The 23099-nt window shown below is 45.7% G+C and overlaps 3 protein-coding genes across 4 annotated transcripts in view; 1 reads left to right on the top strand and 2 right to left on the bottom strand.

Annotated features, from left to right (window-relative positions):
- Nucleotides 1–1848: 1848 nt before the first annotated feature.
- LOC142883301 (homeobox protein six1b) lies at nucleotides 1849–4292 on the bottom strand. Its single transcript, XM_076018069.1, has 2 exons — nucleotides 3399–4292; nucleotides 1849–2580 (listed from the first exon to the last, which is right to left on the bottom strand). Exons 1-2 carry the CDS (start codon nucleotides 3956–3958, stop codon nucleotides 2286–2288), a joined length of 855 nt encoding a protein of 284 aa, XP_075874184.1. The 5' UTR covers nucleotides 3959–4292; the 3' UTR covers nucleotides 1849–2285.
- A 5151-nt stretch (nucleotides 4293–9443) lies between these two features.
- six4a (SIX homeobox 4a) lies at nucleotides 9444–16521 on the bottom strand. Its single transcript, XM_076018060.1, has 3 exons — nucleotides 15619–16521; nucleotides 13135–13850; nucleotides 9444–11706 (listed from the first exon to the last, which is right to left on the bottom strand). The coding sequence occupies exons 1-3, from the start codon at nucleotides 16347–16349 to the stop codon at nucleotides 11120–11122; spliced, it is 2034 nt and encodes a 677-aa protein (XP_075874175.1). The 5' UTR covers nucleotides 16350–16521; the 3' UTR covers nucleotides 9444–11119.
- Nucleotides 16522–17886: 1365 nt separating this feature from the next.
- Nucleotides 17887–23099, top strand: part of mnat1 (MNAT1 component of CDK activating kinase) — a 31039-nt gene continuing 25826 nt past the window's right edge. Inside the window, exon 1 of one of the 2 annotated variants that reach the window (XM_076018068.1) lies at nucleotides 17887–18084. In XM_076018068.1, coding sequence (XP_075874183.1) covers nucleotides 17996–18084 — 89 coding nt within the window. In that variant the 5' untranslated portion in view covers nucleotides 17887–17995. The remainder of the gene's footprint in view (nucleotides 18085–23099) is intronic. The other variant, XM_076018067.1, reaches the window with a different exon arrangement.

Raw genomic sequence — 23099 nt, 5'->3', positions numbered from 1 at the left:
TTTGCTTCAATCTCAACAATTTGTTTTGTTCATTGAGATATGTATTCAATATCTATATAATCAATTACGCAAATATTCTTCAACATTTAATTTCTGTTATATGGTTTCTAATTATTTTTGGGATCATTTATTTCCTTTCAATGACATGTATTTCCACTTTGCCCAAATATAAAATTTCAGACATATAATAAATTAAGTGACGACATGTCCAAATCTTTATCTGTCGAATTTGACTTTTTTTTGTTGCACTTTTTAAATGATTTTTTAGAGCAGTGGAAAGGCATACTCATTTTTTGCTTTTCTCTATACACTTTACATTTTACAGCAATACAGTTTTCTTCTTGTTCCAACTCATTATTAGTAATTCCTTTAGATTTTTCTCCAACTCAACTTTGATGCAATGAAGTGGATTAACCAAAATAGTGCATAAACAGTTAAAATAAATTATAGATCACATTGGAAAAAATATGTCTGCAAGTCTAATATATTTTAACAGTAGAAAGTGTGTGTTTGTTTGTTTTTTAATTATTAGGACATATTTGGACATAACGTTGACAGACTGAAATAAGCCAATTTAAGTAAATGATCTAAATTTCTTTTCTTTTTTTTTTAATTAAAAAAATAAAAAATCCAAAAGAAGAAACAACGACAGAGAGAGAGAGATTGAGGGTCTGCTGTGGACAGCCAGACAGACACATCACTCAAAAGAGCCATATGGAAGTCTTCTGTGGGTGAGTGATGGGGAGCACAGCCCTGGTGTTTTTAGTAGACCTGAGGGGCTCCGAGAGGGAGGCCTCTGGGGCGAAGAATACCTCAAGGTCCCACCGCTGGAGCCAAGCTGGAGCCCTGCAGCTCTGCAATCTTCGCAATCAGGCAGCAATGCTGGCAGCGACTGTTTCAGATTATGCTCAGGAAATCCTCTGTGCTCTCTGCTCAAAACAATTTACCCTGACATGAGCCCGAAAGAGCGTGTGGGCGGTGGTGGACGAGGGCGTAGCAGTCATATTTTATTATTATTATTATTATTATTATTATTATTATTATTATTATTATTATTATTATTATTATTATTATCATTATCATTATCATTATTGTTATTGTTATTGTTAGTGGTGGTGGTTGTTGCTTGTAAGAGTCAAGGTGTCCAATTTGGTTTTTGGGGTTAAAAAAAAAACCTCTTAATTTGTTTCATTGTGTTTATGGCGCACCTTAATTGATTTTTCAATGTTTTGTCAGAATATCAATAGCTGGTAGAAGTTGAGGCTGGAATGTTGGCTCTTTCCCTTGGCCCGGAACCGACAGAGCAAACTCTCGGAGAGAGTAAAGAAAACACGGCAACAAAAAGCCAGTGATCCGCAACACCCGTCTGAAAAAAAAAGAAGTAAAAAAACAGAAAAAACAAAAAAACACAACTTCCTCTTTCCTTTCTCTCAGAGCCAAGCGTGCATTATAGAAGCGACGCGTTATTCAAAACTGATGTGCACAACAGCCTCTTGACAGGCAGCTGCCGATGTTGACACACGTTTGTGTAGCCTAATTCAATTTCCCTCTAATGCGTCCGCGCGATTATTGTGCGTAGAACTCGTCTAACTGGCTTTATTGCCACAAAGCAACCTCTAGTTTTTAATCCTCTATGAAGGATTAAGACGCACAAATATCCTTGCTTCATTGCTTCCTTGCAATTTAAGTTCAAATTACAAAAAAATGAATGCTGTAATTAACGCAGACGGTCTGGTAAATCTGTTTTGCTTTGCGCACTTTTTTTTTTTTTTTTTTTTTTTTTTTTTTTTACGCATTACGCGTTTTCCCTGTTTCCATCGCTGCATACAAATAACACGGAGACCAAAGTATTACTCTTGTTTTATTGGAAACTATTTTACCATTACCCTAATGAAAACGTTACTTCTTAGTTTCCATCGCAGGAGTTTTCTCTATTTCTTTTTTTTATCTCAACAAAATATCATAAATTAAGCAAGTGAGCAGTTCAGTAAGTGTTTGGTTAAGAGATTCAGTCGCTTCCTTTTTGTGTGTTTCCATGAGATCACAGCTGGGTGGGTGGGGGGCATATACAGGCTAAGCGCATAGAGGATTTTTTTTTTTTCATCTAATCAAATTTAACGACGGACAAGTCAGTCTATATTATAAGGGACTCATACAGTGTTATTTCATACATCAATCTGATATACGCATCAGTCTTATTTCGGGTGTGATGGGGAGGGGAGGGGTGTTTTTGTTGTGTTGGGGGGGGGGGGGGAGGAGAGAGGCTGTAAAAAATCAGCAGCCCTTTAGGAGCCCAAATCCACAAGACTGGAGGTTAGAGGTCCCAACAAGGAGTCCTGCAGTTGGTGCGGGTGTCCGTGCATGCTGTGCACCGGCTGTGGAGCCCCCAAGCCGGTCATGGAGTAAGCGGAGGCGCCGGGGTGGCTCATGTTGCCCTGGAGCAAAAGCGCTGAGTTGTGGTCGGGGCTCTGCGGCGGAGAGAACTCGTCCTCCGAGCTGGACATGAGAGACTTGCCTCCATCCAGCGGGGACAGCTGGTTCTGTTTGTTGCCGCCTGCGTTGTTGTTTTCACTGTTCTCTCTGGGAATGACAACATTGGAAGGAATGAGGGGAAAATAGATATAAACTCGCATTTTGGTCTGCATGTGAGGCCCGAGGGTGACATGTTGGACGGGCACCAGAGGCCGGCGCCAATCACCCCCCATAGTAGCGCTATAAATATACCTGGCCTTAAAAAAAGGAATGGGGTTCATCTCTGTTTTGCCTTTGAGTACGACATTGTTTATCAAACGTCGGATTCACATTTGTGTTTGAATCGTCTTTAAAATAGCTTCAAATCCTGAAATCTCACTATCTCAATTTTCACAAAGACAGAAAAAGCAGATCTTCCTCTCTGATCTTTCCCACAGCCCCTCCACTCTATCTGGGTCCGTAAAACGTGTGTTTTTATGTGGGCCCGGCGTAGTTTACGTTATGATTCAGGTTGAGACTTGTCTAACGGCGCGGTGCATGTAAAACCCCGAAGAAAGTCCATCAAGTGACAACAACATGCTTCTGCTTCTGCTGTTTACAAGAGCTGTTATCTGGACACTGGTGCAAACACAACCGAGGCAATTCAATAAACTCCATTTTAGGTTTAGAATTAGCGGATGCATTTATTCCTTTATCTATTTATTTTAATGCAATGTTTTGATTTTATTGTAAAATGGTCCTTCTTTCACATCTGCTGTTATTTCTTCTATTATTATCGGGTCCTGAGCTGTCTAATATGCTCGACTCTCCATGTTTACGCACAAAAATGCTGTTTAATTTTTTTAATTTTTTTTTTTTTTTAAAAAGAACGTTGACGTGCACTTCACTAGCAGCCACAGAATGCTGCTCTAACAGTCGACACGTACCTTTCCTTGGCCTCCGCGGCTCTGTCTCTTTGCCGTCTGTTTTTGAACCAGTTGCTGACCTGCGTGGTGGTCAGTCCTGTGGCCTCGGCCAGCTCCCTCTTTTCCCGCGGGGACGGGTAGGGGTTGTGTGTGTACCACTCTCTCAGGACGCCCCTGGACTTCTCCTTAAAGCAGTAGCTGGTCTCCTCGCCGTCCCAAATCGTGCGGGGCAGCGGGAATTTCCTCCGCACCCGGTACTTCCCGACGGCGCCGAGCGGCCGTCCGCGCAGCTTCTCCGCCTCCACGTAGTGCGCCTTCAGCCACAGCTGCTGCAGCTTGGGGTGGTTGTGCGGCGAGAACTGGTGGCTCTCCAGGATCTTGTACAGCTCTCGGAAGTTCCCCCGGTGAAAGGCCACCACAGCCTTGGCTTTGAGGACGCTCTCGTTCTTGTGTAGGTGATCGCAGGCGGGCAGAGACCACAGGAAGCGACCGAGCCTCTCCAGATTCCCTCCCTGCTGCAACACCTCGCAGACGCACGCCACTTGCTCCTGCGTAAACCCGAAGGACGGCAGAATAGACATGATGTCCGAGCTCACTCCTGGAGGGTGGGAGGGTAAAAAAAAAAGCCGCCGGTATCCCAAACGACGGATGTCGCTTCTTTTTCTCTTGTGTTTTATGTCAGTGTCTTGTCGCGTTGCAATCCGGTGCAATCCGTCCGCGCAGCACGGCTCCTTCAGGGCTACCCCGTCCGCTCCGAGCCCCTGATGCGCGCAGCAGATTGGGATGCTGATTGTTGGGACAATTTGTTCCTGTTGGAGATATGTCAGACTTAAAGGGAGCCTGTGCGTTTCGGTGATTGGCTCTCCCTCCACCCTGCACCGTGTGTACAGGACAGCAGGACTGAGTTTGCGGCTCCGTTTCCTCCCCAGAGGCAGTGCGTCAGGGGCTGAAATAGGAGCGCTCCCACCTCCCGCCCCCACAGCCCCTCTGCCGCTCCAGCTGAGGGAGCAGAGCAGCACATAAACACTAATCAATTATTACAGACCGCTTTTTTCAAAAAAAAAAGAACCTTATTAACATGTTTTGAATATACTTCCAACAACGACCTTGGGTGCCCACACTTTTCCACTCTGAACAAACCACACAATGCGTTTTAGACATCTCACAGTTATAGTGGAAAGTAGGTAAAACCTGCAGAAACACAAAGGTTTATGAAGGAGGGGAAGTAAATCTCCTGTGAAGCCCCGGGCATAGTTTTAAACTTGTAATAACCCAACAGCAGCAGCATAACAAGAGAAGTTAATTGATCTTTGTTGTGTTGTAATGTGTGGACGTGTATACGGATCATCAGCTCACCACCGACGCCCACCGTTTTTTTTAATGACGTGCAAATTGAACATTCTCTCCTATTAATTAGCGGAGCCGTTTATTTTATGAGGTGATAGGCCCATAATTTAAAAAAGCTCCGACAGTCGAGTATGTGCGCACGTTTATAGGAGAGACCTGCACTACCTGCCGAACATGTTATGAGACGAGGACCACCATTAGTCAGCTACTTGGCAGAAAGTAGTGCACAGTTCAGGGACTGGTTTAAAAGCATCACCTGATTTAAACTGAGTTTTTCTTAGATTTTCAGGAATTTTGTTTCTCTAAAGTAAACGCAACACATGGGTTCTATGTGTTAAAATACATATGGGCATCCGATTTTGTCTCAGACAATAATAGAAAAAACTTTAATAAATATTTGATGCGGTCTGGACAGATGGACAAGGCCCTTCATCTGAGAGATCCTTAACGTAGCCAATGGCCCGCATGTATATTTCAGGGATTAGACGGGCACCGCACTGGCTGCAGTGTTTTCTGTGGGCTGAAACACTAAACCAATCCATTAGTAAATGAGTTCGGTGCGACACTGGTCCACCGTGGCGCAGTTGTTGGGTTTGAGCAAAGATCACGTTTCTTTATCTGCCAGAGAGTCTGCGGCCCTTTTAATATGTCACGGTGCAACATGTGACGTGAAAAACAATATTCCACCCACACGTTCACCCAGAGGAGGACGGCCCCATTCCTCAACAACTGCTGCGTGTCGGTTGCTGTACACCCACTTCTGAATTCGTGTTAGCAAAAACAAACAAACAAAAAAAGTTTACAATTTTTGAGCCAAAAGAAGTTGCCTTTCACTTTTGAACAATGTGCTGAAATTTAAATAAGTATAAACTTTCATACCTTAAAACAATATCGTAATTAAGCCCTATTAAAAAAAAACAAAAAACAAAAAAACAACAGACATATTTTAGTCTGCCATCTGAGCATGCGTCATTAAAATTTAAAGAAATATTTTTTTTTTATTGAAAACAACATTTATTTTCTTGTTGTTTTTTTATACAGGCAGTTTTTATTTTCTCACCTTCGGGCAACAAAACTCCGCATATTATCACGTTGCGTTGCGCTCCAACGTGATTCAATTATGCGCACATCTCCCGCTGTAAACGCTGAACCGTGTCTTTAGTGGACACGCGGGCTCTCGGGCCACTTTAAGCTCGGGGTCTGTAGCTGCTCTCAGGCCGTGTGTAAAAACCTCAGTGCTTCAGTAAATGAGCTGTCTGATGAGCGGCTCTCGGGTTTCTCTAATATCTCTACCACATTGCGCCGCGCCTCCTCCTTTAACCCGAGCGGCCCGGGGGGCGAGATTATTTCAAGATGTGGACTCTCTCCACCTCCGGCTGCCTCCCTGCCTGCCTGCCTGCCTCAATGCGCCCCGCACGGCCGGCCGGCCGGCCGGCGGCCCTCCTCCTCCTCCTCCTCCTCCTCCTCCTCCTCCTCCGCCTCGCCAGTAATGCAATCCTTAGGTCGGCTATCACTCGTTACTTCTCAGGACTGGGCCGGGCTCCGGTAAACTCCAAGTGAGTCAGCCTGCAGCTCCTCCATGAGTTACGAAATATTACGCACGTTTCAGCGGTTTGATCATCGGCCCCAGTCACATTTCTCATGCTGAACGAGACTATTATATCATATACAAAAAAGCAGAATGAGCCTACTTATTAAAATAGTGTACTCCATAATAGTAATTAGATTAGATATATATATATAAAATAAAAAAAACTAATGTGAAAATTAATTGTAAATGGAAGCGGTTGTTCAGAGTTTTTGCAGAATAATGTGGTAGTGACGCCGCAGTAGTCCTTGGGGAGAGCAGTCGCGCTGGGGAGAGAAAGGGGCTCAGCTCAAAGCACTTCATAAAAATGTCACCATCAAAAAGAACGTGGTTCCCATTGGAGGGTTTATTCTCTGTAAGAAATGTGGCGGAACACTGAAACGACCGCTGGCTCACCCAACAGATGGTTTTCACTCGGTTTAAATCCAAAGAGACGAAAAATGCGCGCTGAGGACTCCAAGTTTTTTGTTTGAGGTTTTGCTAAATTGTATCTTTTTGATATATCACATAAAATAAATGATTTGTTTTAAAAATACTGTGGGGCTAAAAAACAACATCGTTTTAGCATCCATGTTGATTAAAAACAAAAGTCCCAGTTTATTTTCTGATATCTCATCCACTATAATCCGTATCAGTGTCACTACAATACTTGAATATGGAATAGTTATTGGCCTGCAGTCAGCTGATCATCTTGATAGTGAAGTGAGGAAGCAGCGAGAGAGAGAAAAAACTGCAGCCCCTTTTCTCAAAACAAAACACAACTGTTGACATGAGTGAGTTAAATGAAATTGGAGCTGCAATTATCAGCTTAACAGAGTTTCCTGTCATGTTGGAAAATTAGACCTGGTACAAGTGCACTGGGGTTATGTAGCCCCTCCAACACCCCGACAACCCCTCTCCCTCACCCCCATCAAAATCATTATGCATTTCCTCCGAGGACCACCTCCACAAATATGCAATTACGGCGCGGGTCTTTTACAGTGGTCTGCTGTCCAAACAGGCCTCAGGCTCACAGATGAAGGCAGTCTTTTTTGGGACAGGGTAAATAAACCACGAGGACTGACACACAAACAAATAAACAAAAGTTACATTTTTAATTCAAACTGGTCTACATGTATATTTTTGCTACCGTGTTTGCCATACCGGCAGAAAGGGGGCGCCATGACAATGCAGTCATTGACGTCTGAGAGGCTGATGTCTCAGAAGAAGTGAGTTCAAAAAGTATCAGCAGAAATGTTAGTTAGTGTGTGTCTTTTCATGTTTTTATTTTTCACAAAGTCCTGTTCTTGCAGATAAGTGACCACTGCAGCTGATACTTGCATGTGCGTGTGCCTAAGAACCACGCACACACACACACACACACACACACACACACACACAAGACACGCACACACTTCTCCCCCTCATGTTGTTTTTTCTGTCCTTGCAGCCAGCGCAAAAAACCAGTGAATCACATCGGTCGTATCCGCCAGTACCCACACAGGGGGATGAATCAGACACGTGCACATACTTTCTCTTTTCTGCCAAGCACACACTCAATCACTCAGAGTGGAGGTAAGTGTAGAATCAACATTTATTTCCACATCTTGTTCGCAAACGGCGCCTTGTTTTCCTGCGAGCCGGGAGTTGAGGGGACGTAGGGCTCCTCTCCCCTCGCCTCTGCCCAGTAGTGGTGGGTCTGTGCGAGCAGGCTGGTACCCGCTGACCTCTGCCCTCTCATTAGTGGGACGCGGAGCACCGGAGTACCGTGCTCCCCAGGTCATGTTACATATGGCTTGCAGTCTGCTGCGCCGCATTAAATGTCAGCTTTGAAACCATCTGAAAGATCAGAGGTCAGTGTTTTTAATAAGGCCGCAGTTCTGGGAGAGTTCCTCTTTTTTTTTTTTTCCAACTTTGCAGCGTGTTTGACGTCGCGCTTTGGAAATTATGGACAAAACGATCCACTACTATTTAGATATGGGGTTTTCCTGACCCTCCCACTTGAAAGAGGTAGTTTTCTTTTTTTTCTTTTTAGATCAGCAACGTTCCCCACATAAATCGTCCTAAAAGTCTTTTGTTAGTGAACAACTGTGGCCCTCTCCTGTCTAATTTATAGGCACAATACAAAGGTGGAATTTAGAGTTCTCTGTGCCCCCCTCACCCCCCCTCTCCCCTTTACCTCCCTCCCCGTGAGACCAACGGACCATGGGCTCCTACTGCCAATGGGATATTGTTCTGGGCTCCAACAAAGCTGTTTTCACCCTGTTCAATATTACAGGAGGAGTTACCTGATACCTAACAATCAGCTAATCCACTGCCCATGGCGACGAGGTCACCGCTGCACAGGTAACTCTACCCCGGCTCCCTGCCTCTCCCTTTTTTTTTTCTCTTCCCGCTCCTTCTGTGCTTCGACGGCGAGCACAGACAAACAGCCTCTGTTTATTTAGGTCATACGGCGTGTAACTCCTCCAGCCTGGATCCACTGAAAAGACAACTCCTATAATCCACCGCAGACGTGCTGGGAATAAAACAAAATCCCCCGCTGTTTGTCCATTTGTCAAAACTCGTCTCCGTCTTATCTCTCCCTCGGTGGTTCCCCCTGCAGAAGCACTGTGGAGGGGAAACGCACAAGTTTTCACGGAGAATCTCCTCGAGCCGCGAGAGGCGCTCACGCTCGAGGCCCCGCGTGTGTGAGTGACAGCGGCTCAGATTCGTTCTTCCACATGTTGGAGAGGACCCACTTTGAAGGAGGGGGTGGGAGCTGTGGGGGTGTTGTTTGGACCCTCGCTTGGGGAAGAAGGCCGCTGGACTGGAGTTAGCTGTAGGGAGCTGCAGACCCCCCACCCAAAAGGAGCTTTACCTCTGGAAATCTCATTGCTGTTTATTTGAATTACAGGGGCTGAGATGAGAAAAGGAGGGCTAATGAACTCCAGGTTGCCAGGCATGTGCAAACGATCACTGCAGGTTTGCAGAGAACTGCTCAAGGATTGCTGGATTACTTGCATGCCACACCCTCCGTCCTCTCAGTTTTGGTTGCAGATAACTCACAACATGCAAGTTTTTTTTATTATCATTATTATTTTTAACATTTTTCAAAAAAAAAAATCAGCATTATAGAATAAAAATGTTGCAAATAATTTCGATAGTGTCAGTTTGATGTTTTTATAAATATAAACTTTAATTGCAGAATGGAGATTTAGAAAAATACATTCAAATAATTTCGGATAACAAACATATTATTCAAACTAAGATAAAAAAACAAACAAACAAACAAACAAAAACTACAACAAATGACCATCTGTCGTAATATCTGCCCTTGATTCATTTTTTTGGTATATGATTAAAGTGGTGAGAATACTTAAAGTGTCCATTCAGATTGATGGGATTGAATCCTAATTTCTGACAATGAAAACTAGGACCTGTCAGCATGTGATGCACTGATTGCTGCGTGCGCCGTGTGAGTTGGTTGTGAGGCATGAAATGTGAAATGTTTTTGGAATTACGCCCTTTTTGTTATGAAATGCAGGTTGCACTCTTGACAAATGTGCTCCACATTCCCTCGTTTTTTCCCCCCTCATTTGACACCCGGCAAATGAACCTGCAATGCTGACAGTGGTGGAGGTGGCGACAAATTTACTGCTGCCTGCGCCCTGTCAGAGGAGCTACAGCTTTCAGAAAAAAAAAAAAATTAAAAGGCACAAGTGGCCAAAACATTGCGCCATGCAACGAGAAATTATTCTGTAGTCCATAGAAAAATATAACTCTTAATTTGGAGAGACACGTCAGGATGAAATAGGGCATAGCGTCACCTCGTCAAACGTACCGTGAGTTGCAGCATTAGGAGCAACGTGACAGCGAAGGCATAGTGACCTTTTGGCCATCGTTCATACAGCGGGCGGTCCCACATGTCGATAATGAAACTTGAAATCGGAGCCGTCACTGAAATAGTGTGCATTTGTTGAGGTGTGTCGCGCGTGACGAACACTCCGTTGCCAGGGCTGTTTTGAAAGGCCCTGTAACGCCATCACGGTAGTGCAAAAACCGACCAGCTCCGTTCTGTATCCAAGGTAGCAGAAAGGCACATGTGTCAAAACTCCGGTTCTACATCAACGCTCTGTGTTCGTTTGGTGTGGGTTAAAAAATAAAGAAGCACAAAATCTGTGTGTCGCGATGTCTAAAGTCATGCCTAAAGGACACTTTATTCCCTAACTGAGCAGCTCCATGTACTTGTTGACATGTTCTCCATAGATATGTGCGCTTGTTTCGCCAAGCAGTTGCTTTCCAACTCACTGTTTTCACTCAGCCTCGCTTTCTCTCTCTCTCTCTCTCTCTCATCCCCCCACAGCGTGACCTTTTTGGTTTGACCCAGATGACGCTTTTAGTTTGGAGGAACATCCCGGTCACATGATTGGAGGCATCCCAGCACCTGCTTCTGTGGATCAAATGCACTCAGCGGGAAGTAGCAGGTGTTGTCTATAAAAATGAACATTTGAACGCGGCCCAAGCGCACACAGTGACTTCTTTTGTGGCCGTGCAACAGTTGGGATGTTCTTTCTCATGAATGGGAGCCGTTAAAGTTGTACTTTTTTTTTTTTTTTTAAATCCGTATACCAAACTGATAATGCCCGCCCACTAGGCTCCTCTCTGGCTAGAGTGCATTTCTAAAGTCAAATGAGCAACAAATAATTTAATATCTTAAAGGAAATCAATGGTTTGGAAAGAAAAAAAAAACACACACACACACACACACACACTCAGACACGCGCACGCACACACGAAAATGAAAAAGATTGACCACATCTCCACCGACGTGATTGGTTCTGTGAGGTTAAAGGTCGGACATGTCCTCGTCCATCTGTACCGTCTGTAGTTTGGCGAGCTCCTTCTCCTCCACGCCGTCCATGTCCCCGCACATGACCCGCACCATGTCAGTGACGCCGCCGGCCGAGCCGCCGCTCACCTTCATGTACTCGCTGTTCATGCCAGCGCCCATGAGGTGCACCGGCGGGTGGCCCCGGATGTCGTGGCCCCCAAGGTACTCTGTCGGGTGGAGGTGGTGGCCGACCGCGTCCGTCTGCGCCATTAGGGGCGTGCTGGCGGTGAGGGTGGTGTAGACGCCCGGCTCGGAGCTGGACGTGCTGATGACGGAGACCTCATCGCCGGGCGCAGGACCCCGACTGGAGGGCACCTCCTCGGAGGCAGCAGCGTAGCCCAGCGGGCCGCTGGGGTCCAGGTGGAGCGCATGGTGGTACGAGGAGTAGACGCCGCTCTCCAGGGGCTCCTTCTTGATGGCGTTGCTCATGTTGTAGAGGACGGTGCCGTGGTGCAGCGGCGTCATGGTCAGTTTGTCCTGCGGCTGGAAGGAGTCATCGCTGGAAGAAGAACTCACCGCCACGTTGTTCAGAGGCATGCTACCTGCAGCGGGTTGGACAAGGTGAGGGTGAATACACACACACTGAGCCTTTTCAGTTTTCTCAGAATCATGAGTGTAAGAACGTAGTACATTTTATTTATACAGGACTTCTCACACAGAGGGCTCACAAAGTGCTTTACAAGCTAAAATATGAAAAAAGAAAAATACAGAATCATTGCAAATGCAGGTTAGAAAAAAACGTGCATGAATGTCACTCACAGGAGGCCGCTCCCTCCTACTAAAAAAGAAAAAAAAATAGCTGTTGTGTGTCTCACACACTTTGTGCTTTTTAAGTAAGACCCTGCGGTGCCCCGCAAATCGAGCCGAAACGCTTGCCAGGACTCAACAGCGAGCTGCAATTTTCTGTTTTTCCTTATTATTGTTCGTCCCGGCGTAGACGCTCTGCTTTCTGTCAGAGTGAGTGCTGTAATGGTTCCCTCCGTGTTAGTGTGTTTCATGGCCTCTGATTGTCTGAAACATGTCTCACCCCCCCCCCTCACGCCCCTCCCTCCCCGCTCTGCAGATCAAGAGAGCGGTGATGATGAGTGATGGCGACTACAGAACTTGCCTTTATTCATCTCTGGGGTTTTCAAAGGACCACCTCATCTGTGTGTGTGTGTGTGTGTGTGTGTGTGTGGCCCTGCCCTGGCTTTGCTGCTGTGTGTTATGTGTAGTATCAACCATTTGGGCCGCAGCCCAAACACAGACGTGCCCAGAATAAAATAGCTGAGATATATTGGACGTGTAGATTGCAGTGAAACATTTCACATAGACAAAGTTCATGCCTGGGGATTTTTAAGAAATAGCACAGAATATTTTAAACGGCAGGAGGTGTTGTTCGTATTTGTGTTATTCGTATGTATTAGAGTTTACGTGAATATCACATTGATGTAACTCTTCAAAGGCAAATTTGCATGTCTGCAGTTTTTTTTTTTTAGTTGACACACACAATAACAACTTAAACAGGCCCCTCTTTCCTGATTCTCCCTGGGTGTGTACTTCCAGTGTGGCACCTGGTGTCTGTGTCTTTATTCAGTCTTGACCTGACACCCTGTGCTCGGCTATTGGCAGGGGGCCACTTGCCAGCTCCATAGAGCTTGACACTGAGAAAATCCTCAACACAGCAAAAAGAGGGTGAGGGTACACTTGTAGGAGAAAAGACTGTTGTTTTGTTTTAGGGAGGGAGCCTATATGGTTTATTGTGAGATGAGTAAATTTGAATAGGAAAATCATCTAAAATGTTGTATAATGATTTTTTTTTTTCAATTATCTTCACATTTAATTGGTCAAAATAATTTTCTTCCCTCAAGAATTAGACACGTAAGCCTTGTCAGTTTGTTTTATTTTGCCCTTTCTGCTCGTTTCCACTCAACATTTCGTCACTACCTGCACAGAGTTGTTCGCTCATCAATGACGACCCATGAACCCACCTTGTTGTGTGATTGTGGCAGGGGACAAGGCAGAGGACAGCTGAAGCGGTGGCAGACCTACGTCGCTGCTGAGTAACGAGCTGCCGTCACCGTCGGGAACTCCGCTTGGCACCTGGACCAGGTTGTATCCACCCAACTGCAGCGCACCTGACGAGGAACTGAATGTGAGCACCGAGGAGCCTCCGTTCTGGCCCGGCATGGTGTGAACGCCCTCCAGCTTCACCTCCGTCCCGTTCACGCAGCCGCCGTAGGGGGCGTACTGCAGGGCCGAGTCCTCGGCGGAGCTGCCCAGTCCTTTCTCCTGACCGCCGGCCTGCATCTGCATGTCCACCCCGGAGCCCCCCAGCAGCATCCCGCCGGGCGACCGCAGCGGGTTGAAAGCCAGGGGCTGGATGCCCAGGTTGAGCCCGTTGAAGAGGATGTTTCCGGGTGCGTGCAGGTAAGATGAGCCTCCGTTGTGAAACACTGATGAGGAGGCATTACTGGTCACCAGGTTGCCATTGTAGAGGCTGCCGCCGCTGCTGCTGCTGCTGCTGGATCCGGGGGGCAGTTTAATGTCCCCAATCTGCTGGATAACTACCCCACTGTCCAGAGTCTGAATGGGGAGGCTCCCATGGGTGATTACGCCATCGGAGGAGTTAGAGAGGGGCCTGGGAGACAACTCCTCCTGGCCTTTGCTAGATTCGTCTTCTGTGCTGTGGTTTCCATCAGATTCACTGTCGAGAGGAAAATAACCAACAGTGTAAAAGACAGAAAAGCAAAACACAATTGAGCTTAAAACTCTATCTATCTATCTATCTATCTATCTATCTATCTATCTATCTATCTATCTATCTTTATACGTGTATGTGTATATATATATTTAGTTCAATAAACTTTCAGACACACAAAAAACAGGGCTTGAAATTCAACATTTACAGAAGACATCTACATATGTACAAGTCATGTAATAAGATGAACCTTCCCTTCTTCTTCCCTCCAATTTACTTCAGTCTGCGCTGCAGATGGACAGCACAGAGCTGCATTTGTGCGACTATACACACCCCTGAGGGGGCAGCTTCTGTCTGTTTATGAATGTGTAGCCCTCTCTTACCTCATGCTGAGCAGCGGTGACAACAAGCAGCCCATGTCAACAACCTTGCAACCATTTGCTGCAATAAATTCTAGGGTGACAAAAAAAAAAAAAAAAAAATGCCGGCGCTGGTGGCGTGACAAAACAAATGGCCGGTGGCGTTTATGTGAATCTCTTTTTTTCAATAATAGTAAAAGGTGTGAGAATTTCCAACAGCCATCTTCTATTTTCTCTCCTCTCAGAACGACGAGGAGCCGATGAAGACTCAAGTTTTGGCCTGTTGACAACTATTTTTTTTTCTCTTTTCAAAATAGGATTGATTTAAGCAGCTGCTGCTGCTACGTTGGCACGCGCGAACGCTCGCTCACGCACGCACGCACGCACGCCGCACGCACACTTCAACCCCATTGTTTTCTTCGCCTATGGGGATGATTAACACCGAATGAGTTTCTACAAAAATACATTAAAAAAAAAAAACGTTTCAACGTATTTTAGAAGCGACGTACAGTGTGTGTGTGTGTGTGTGTGTGTGTGTGTGTGTGTGTGTGTGTGTGTACGTGCGCGTGCGCGCGTACTCAACAGAGGGGTTGACCTCCACCAGGTGCGCGACAGCTTTGTTCAGAGAAACATGAAAGAGAACACAACTCTGTGTGTAAGATTATGGAATGAAACACGGGAGCTGATGGAGGCTCTGAGATCTATCTTCGGCACCAGAAGGCAGGGGAAAAAAACGATAATGAGCATGATTTATGTGCTGGGCTGAGGACGCGCGCACGCGCGAGTGCTCGTTCACCTCCCCACCCCTCTACGCCCCTCTCCCCCCAACACACACACACACACACACACACACACACACACACACACACACACACACACACACACACACATTCAAACATTCAAGCCCGCAAATAAACGGCAAGAAATTTCAGTGACTTTTGCAGTCACCTTGCCAATCTTCGTCAGAAGTCACCGTCTCTTTGTCTCCGACACCCAGAGAGCCGAGCAGTGCAGTGGGAAGTCAGCGTTGATATTTCGTTGCTTATGGTTTCCAATGCCCCTTAACACCAACACGCTTGAAACCGGATCTGAATAGCAACCGCTTCATATTTCAAAACATTAAAAGCGTGCTCCAAACCGTTTTTACGCACAGTTTTCCAGCCTCTCTGCCTCCCGGCGACAGACTGTTGACATTAGAAGTTGTTATTGGTCGCCGCGACGCAAAATTATCGTGTGTCTCCTATTGTCAGTCCCTGACTTGTGTGTGAGTATAAATAAACTTCAAGTGTCCTTGCAGGGGAAGGAGATTCGAAATAGTTCGAATGAGTTTGACGCGCCGTTTACGCACGATATTATTTCAATGTGTGTAATAAGACTTTTATGCGCGGCTGAAATTGCACTTATAGTTGCCTCACCTTTTTGATTGTGCCTCGGACGGGTTCCTGTCTCTCTGCCTCCTGTTTTTGAACCAGTTGCTGACCTGGGTCAAGGAGAGTCCTGTGATCTTTGCGAGGTTTCGTTTCTCCGCCGGCGACGGGTACCTGTTCTGATTGTACAGATCCTTCAGCGCGTTACGGGACCTCTCCTTGAAACAATAGACAGTCTCCTCGCCGTCCCAGATAGTTCTGGGGAGAGGGTACTTTCTCCGGATACGGTACTTGTCCACTGCGCCCAGGGGTCTCCCCCGCGCCTTCTCCGCCTCGGTGTAGCGGGCCTTGTACCACAGGTCTTGCAGGAAGGTGTGGTTGGTCGGGCTGAAGCTGTGGTTCTCCAGAACGCTGTACAGCTCCTGGTAGCGAGCCTGGTGGAAAGCGACGAGGGCTTGGGCTTTCAGGATGCTCTCGTTGCCGCGCAGCAGGTCACTCTGCGGCAGGGACCACAGGAACCTGGCCAGCCGGTCCACGTTGCCTCCCTGCTGCAGCGCCTCGCACACACACGCCACTTGCTCCGGGGAGAAAGCCAGGGAGGAAGCGGCGCTCACAAGCAGGTCCGTGCGCACCGCGTCGGCGCTGGGTGTCGTGCGCTCCATGGACAACTCCGCCGCGTCCAGCGCCACAAGCTTGATGCACTCCCGCGTATCCGCCGCCTTCACATTTTCCCTCTTGATGTCATTCGCTGTTGTGACTTCTCCCACAGAAGAAGACATTTTTTTTTTTGTTCAAGCCTTCCCCGGCAAAGTCACTCCTCCCAGCTCGATCAGGTTACCTTCTCGCCATGCGAATGCGATCGGATATCTGACAGCAGCTGTAAGTAGATATCTCTCTCCCCTTTTCCTCCCCAACGTGACTTTTACTCTGCGGGGACTGGAGCTGGAGGGAGACGCACTGGGTCTATCTGCAGGAGAGCCACGCTATTGGCCGCCGAGGGGCCCACAAGGGAGGAGCGAACTGCATTCAGACGCCAATGTTTGGTTTCCAGCTGTCACTCATTCAACTTATTGTATATTCCCGTAGCTCACCTGCGCAAGGTGAGCGCTTTTAGAATCGTGGGAACGGGACGGTGTAGTCATCCGTTATTGCTAGGAGCTGACGTGGTTGTATGCGGAAATATTGCATCCTCCACATCCTCTTATGTAAATTACATAGTTCATTGTACATTTCAACCATATTGTAAAAGGGAGATCTTATGTGTATATTTATTTTGTGTGTGCGGAAGAATTCCACCATTGTCCATTGTCATCTCTCACTTCTGCTGTGGTAACTCAAGTTTTAAGAGTGATTGCGATTCATATGAGGTATTAATATGTTTCAGCCTTAGGTTTTTCTCATTATATCCCATTAAAATCGTCCATAAACAGAACTATAGAAAACTTCATTAGTTATTATTATCATCTTATGTGTGTATATAATGCTTATAAAATGTATATTTTCACTTTTCATATCTCCAACATCCCACAATTTTCAAGATTGTCTTTGTGACAACGCCATATAAATAATACAAATTAAAAGTACTCAGAAAATGGCCTTTTATAAATCTAGAACACGTCTGGGGAACGGATAAGCTACGTTCGATTTTTGCTATAAATTGTTGGTCTAATGTGGCCCTCAGTTTTGCTACAAGGATCATGGATGATAGCTGTCTAAGACATTTGCTGACATAAAGTCAATAAATCAATCTGGCACACAGACCTCTGCTTTTGAGTGTACTTATGTCTGTTTTCAGCAGTGAAATTATTAGATTGTAGACTAAAATATATACCAATTAGTTGTCACATTGACAGAAACACTCTTTGGGTAGCTTTTATGACCCTTTTTTTTTTTGCCATTTTAAAATGATAATTGAGTATATTGTGGTGAATATTTTTTCCCTTGACAAAAGTTAATAATTACAGAAGCTGTAAGAAGCTCTGCATTATGAGTATGGGATTGTTTTGTTTGTTGTTGTTTTTTTGTTTGTTTCACTTGTAGTTTACGTTGAGATATGGTAACCATGAGATATTGTCGAATCAATAACACACACACACACACACACACACACACACACACACACACACACACACACACACACACACACACACACACACACACACACACACACAAGACAAACAAAACATTTGGGAGTTAGAACAAACACCTTAACCTCCAAAAGTCCGACCTCCTTGGTCGTTTCAAGGAGCGTCACAAACGCCAGCGGTGTGAAGTTCACTGACTGGGAACCGTTCTGTTAAGGAAACGTTTCCCATCGGACCTGGATCTGTGTGACACAGCGCTGGCAGCTTTAAAAGAGATAGAGAAGTTGCCTTGTTGTTGACATTTTCCCCCTAAAGTTTTGCGCTGTTCTGCACCCACAGAAATGGACGACCAGAGTTGTCCGAGATGCAAGACGACCAAATACAGGAACCCGTCCCTGAAGTTGATGGTTAATGTCTGCGGTCACACGCTGTGAGTAATTTCGTCTGGGTCGAACATATTTTTCCCTAGCGCGACGATCATTTCAATTCAGACTGCAAACACACACATTCCACTTCTACGAACCCCTATATTATACTATTAAGTCGTTTTCAAAACTGTTTCCACTTTCCACAAAATTTATTTCTTCTCTTAAATCTTCATAGCGCGACTAATCGACAAAATACGCTGGAAACATTCTTTAGCTTCACCAGTTTGTCAGCTAACAGGCTGTGGTCGTCTGCCTCATATTTTGTCTGGAAAATCTCGGGGACTGTTGCGTCATTTTACCTTTAGCTCAACCACTTAACTGATAATACTTCAACACAGTGTTAATGCACTGTGCTGCATGTTTAATAAAACGCATGTGTCGATTGACAAGTGTCAAGTGTTCTGGGGTTTGGTAGCTGACAGTTGACTGCATCGCCTGTCACTACCTCTGTTAAAATGATATTAAAGGCAAAACAAATACTTGAATGCTTCGAGTCTTGGTGGAAGACTGAAACTGTCAGGAAGAATGGTGAATGGTCAGGATGTCAGCGAAAAAGGAAATGCTTAAGTTGAGTGGATGATGTGTCGTGAGCATCTTCACATACAGAATCATCCAGCATTTGAAATTGCATAACAATAGGCGTGCACGTCATGCAGCTTGCGTGCGTGTGTGTTTCTCCGTTCATTTTCGTATCTGCTTACTATTCTACATTATAAAAAGAGGTATTCGTCTTTATTTTGTGTCCAGTGTAGAATTTGCTTTGCTTCAAGTGTATGATTGATTTGAAAATACAATCATTTTATTTTTATTTTCCCTCAATGTCACAAGAAAATTTAAAACTAAAATTGAAATTTAGTGTTAGCTCAGTTCAAGTTGATGTGATACTGAGTACAGAATACACCCTGATAGAAAAGATAGATAGTCGGATGCTGAAAATGAAGACTTTCTACGACTATGTTGAAATAAATTAGTGTTATGCCTACTGTGCAGGTTCATAAGTGCACCATTCTCTTCTAAGTACTCATTAAAACATCCTTGTTGTGCATTTTCACATCAGTCAACCTTGATATTTCTATAAAGCCAGTTTATTTAGATGCCGAGCATCAAACAGTCACAGCGTCAGCTCGGTGAGAGCATATTTTTCGACCCCGTCTGTTTATTGACCGTAGCGTCAGGAAGTAGCCGTGCTTTGTCATCAGGTCAGCGAGCTCATAACTCACTGCCTGTCTGGATGCTGGGCTACACATAGAAAATGAAAATGATTCTGCAATGAAGCAATTCAGAGAGACGTCCTCGCCCGGGTCACCTTGGATTTGTTTCTCTGAGCCCATGCGACAGTGAATCATGCACCACTTGAAAGCTGCTCTTCTCTCAAACTGCATTAGTATTATGTTGGCGGTGTCATTTGGGGATTTTTGTTTGCAGTGAGGCTGCCTCAAAAGTTGGTCGATACAGGCTCCTTTCTGTTGGCTTCGACTTAAGTAATGTTTCTGATTTTTTTTTCTCCCCATTTTTATTTAAAAAGGAAATGCGGAAAAAAGGATCAAGAAAGACGAAATATTAATTATTCAGATGCTTGTGTACTTGCGAGTCCATAGAGCAATGAGAAGTCTGTCAGTGCAGCAAGTCCCTGTATACCCACTTTTGATATAACTTTCCAATTACTGCTATTGGAGGACATGCCCCAGACTACAATCTCAGCATTTTAGCGTCTGTGTTTTAGATCTTGCAACTGTTTTAAAAGCTTTAATCTTCTGGAAAGTGAACCTTCCAGTCTTTTACACAGTTCAGCTTTGCTGTGCGAGTCAATCACGCTGTAAAACATTAATTGTCTTAATAGTCTCTTCTTTATTATGTTATAAACACAATGTGTTTCCATAATTATTTTTTAGCTGAGGGTTGAACAAAAGAATGTGCCATCGTCACCCTGCGTCTTCAAAACTTGTAATTGAATTTGTCACATCCAGGTTTTTTTTTTATTATAAATTACGGACACTGTGACTCACAACACTGACTCACTGGTGTAAATAACTAGTAGCCTCTGTCTGCCTTGACACGGTTGACCTGCTGTTCTACTCTGTGCTGACCAGACTTCAGCTCTGCCAATGCAGCTCTATATCAAGCAGCCACCTCTAGCACGTATATATATCTAAATTTAACTCCTCGGCCCACAGCACATTTTGTGCCCTCTCGCTCAGGGGGCATTTCATGGCTGTTATTTATTACATTTGGACAATGACACCCGCTCCATGTCCTTTGGCATTTGACACTGGGCACAAACAGCATCCTGGCTTAGGCATATGGTGGAGATTAGAGGCGTCTGCCCCCCCCCCCACCCCCCCGCCCCCCCTCTGCCTCTGTGGTGTGGATGATGGGAGGGAGACGTGGCCAATTGTGAAAGATGTCGGATGGATTTTCCTTTTTTTTTTTTTTTAATTCATATAGTGTGATGACGGGGGTAAGTTCTGTTTTGAGTTTTATAGTGTCAGAATTTTTTTTCTCTCCCCATACGTAGTGTTGAAAACCATCTGGAGGACGCATAAAGTAGAAGTAGTGGTTTGTGTAAAAGGAGAAAAACTGACTTTTCTTCATCCCTGGATGGATGGATGGATGGATAGATGGATAAATGTCCTTTATTGATCCCAAATTGGAAAACTACACTGTTGCAGCAATAAATAATAAAAAAAAACAGTTTAAAAAATATATCTCTTGAATTTTGAATTCCACTTCCTATTTCCCCTCTCATCATTTCATAATATGTCTTGAGTCAAACGTATTTGTCACAGAGTCCGGTTAGCTAGTTTAAGATTTCGGACTAGGTTCCTTGTTGAATTACTCAGAATTGTTTTCAACCTCTGTTTCACAAGCTTTCAGTTCCGACATGGTTTGTCTTTATGCAGTATTGTCATGCATTTCACATCCCTCTTTTTACTTTTTTCAACTAAGAGATCTGCAGCCTGTGTCTCTGCCCTTTTGTTATTTAACCAAATACGCCAGTTCCAAGCTTTATTTTGCAAGACCACACAAGCCTGTCCTGACTTTCAACAGAGATAGACACACACGTGGGCCTCAGCATTTTTCAGCCGCGTTGCACTGCGGGTTACAAAACTGGCCAGTGCGTCATAACTTGTTCATTAAGATTGACACAAAGCCGCGTCTCCACCTCTGGTCTGGGGATTTTTTGTGGCAGAAACAGATTAATCCCCTTTTTTTGGTTATGGTGCAATTTCGTGTTTTGGTCTTCCTTTTGCGAGTGGGAGCAAAGATGAAGGCACAGTCGCCAAGCAGCAGCGCCGTGGATCAGTGCCGGAGCTGCGGCGGCCTCTTTGCTGAGCCAGGACCCTGTTTACCCTCCTCCCACCACCCCCGTCTTTGACCTGCTGACAGCTGCAGATGGGAAAGATATGAGCCTGGAGCTATAAGCAGGACAGGTGAGAGAGGGGCGGAGTCGGGAGTGGAGACAACAGCCCAGGGATACAGAGATTGGCAAGCTGCTGAAGATCTGTCGGCCCGCGTCGGCGTCTGATCATTGTGTTCAAGAAAGCAGGCGGAGCGCCGATGAGAGAATTAAAGTCTCCCTTTGATGACAAACTACATCAGAGACCAGATCCGAAAAAGGCTGCCAGTCGGGGAGAAGTCGGTTTGAGAACAAAGATGCCAGATCGACTCCACCCCCCCCAACTGTTAAATGCTCACCCCTTCACTACACAGGATTTCCCCTTTGCATGGCTGTGTTGTGTGGTCCATTTATGGGGCAGGGGGCAAGCTACGCCCCGCTCCTCGGCCCACGTTGATGAATGAGCTCTTTGTGGGCCTGTGGAAACAAGCTGAATCCCTCCATCTACCTCCATATGGCAAGGCCTCCACATCTCCTCCAGCCCCGGGGCCACAGTGAACATCTGCCTCTTCCAGGGTGCACTTGAGTGGTGGTGGTGGGGGGTTATGGGAGGGGCTCCTCGTGGTCTGAAGCGCCAACTGGACAATGCAGATGTATCTGTTCTGCCTTCCAACCCCCCGCCGCCGCCGCCGCCATCCTTCAGCTTTCGTTTTTTGTTCTTCGGCGTGAGGAAGCCAAGCCGAAGTGACGTGTTTGTCAGACTGGCTGCGGTATCAAGGCGCCGAGTCGCACTTGGCACTTGGCTTTGTTTGACCCCTATCTAAGATCGTAGGTGTAAACAACCAAAATTCCATGCCTCTGCAGTTTCTCCTTTAACTGTTTTTTTTCTGTTTTGTATGCTGCTGATGAAGCAAAACGTCTGACCTGACGTCTGCTTTATGACTTTCCTAAAAGGCTCCGTTCCCCAGAGAGCCGTCTGAGCGGCAGAGAGGCCGCGTTTCAATCCCGGCTCTTGCAAAGACGCGGAGCGTCAACGAGTCGAGACGACGCTATCGTCGTCCGTCGACTTTTTCACCAATCTAAAGCGTCCAAGTGCAGGTATTGGCATTTGGAAAGCAGATGTGGTTGACGTTAGCCTCAGTGGTCGCAGGCAGGAGGAGGATTCCTGCGGATGCGTAGCTCTGCAGAGACTTAATGAAATGAGGCCACTGTGCAAACGTTTATCCAGGCCCCTCCGTCCCATCAGGGGAGGTTTAGGAAACATCCCCATTGTCCTCAGTGCCCACTCCTCGCTCGAGTGTGACTGATGGGTAAACGCCTACCTGCGGAAAAAGTCTGATTGATGACTCAGCTCGGGTTTGTGCCCCCAGGTACGTCTATCAGTTGCCACGGAGCTGCGTTGAGACGGCGCGTGAAGTGAACCTACCTGTTTGAAACCAAGCGGCCTTTGTCTGAAATTCCTCACCGCAATTTGTGAGAGAAAGGCAGAGAATGTCTGTTTAATATTCTTGGCTTTTGCGAGCCACTGCTGGATCGGTGCCTTCTGAAAAACCCATTATGACTTTGCGTTCCGTTGTCTTGGAAAATAATCATGTCCATTGGACAGATTTACAGATGCAGATTGATCATAGACTGCCTGTATTTTATTGGTCATGAAATGTTTTCCTATACTATTTCAGA

This window comes from Nelusetta ayraudi, unplaced genomic scaffold (genome assembly GCF_046127955.1).
Source record: "Nelusetta ayraudi isolate G7.1 ecotype Tasmania unplaced genomic scaffold, CSIRO-AGI_Nayr_v1 ptg000007l, whole genome shotgun sequence".
Taxonomy (NCBI): Eukaryota; Metazoa; Chordata; class Actinopteri; order Tetraodontiformes; family Monacanthidae; genus Nelusetta; species Nelusetta ayraudi.
This window is presented reverse-complemented; position numbering and strand designations above follow the sequence as displayed.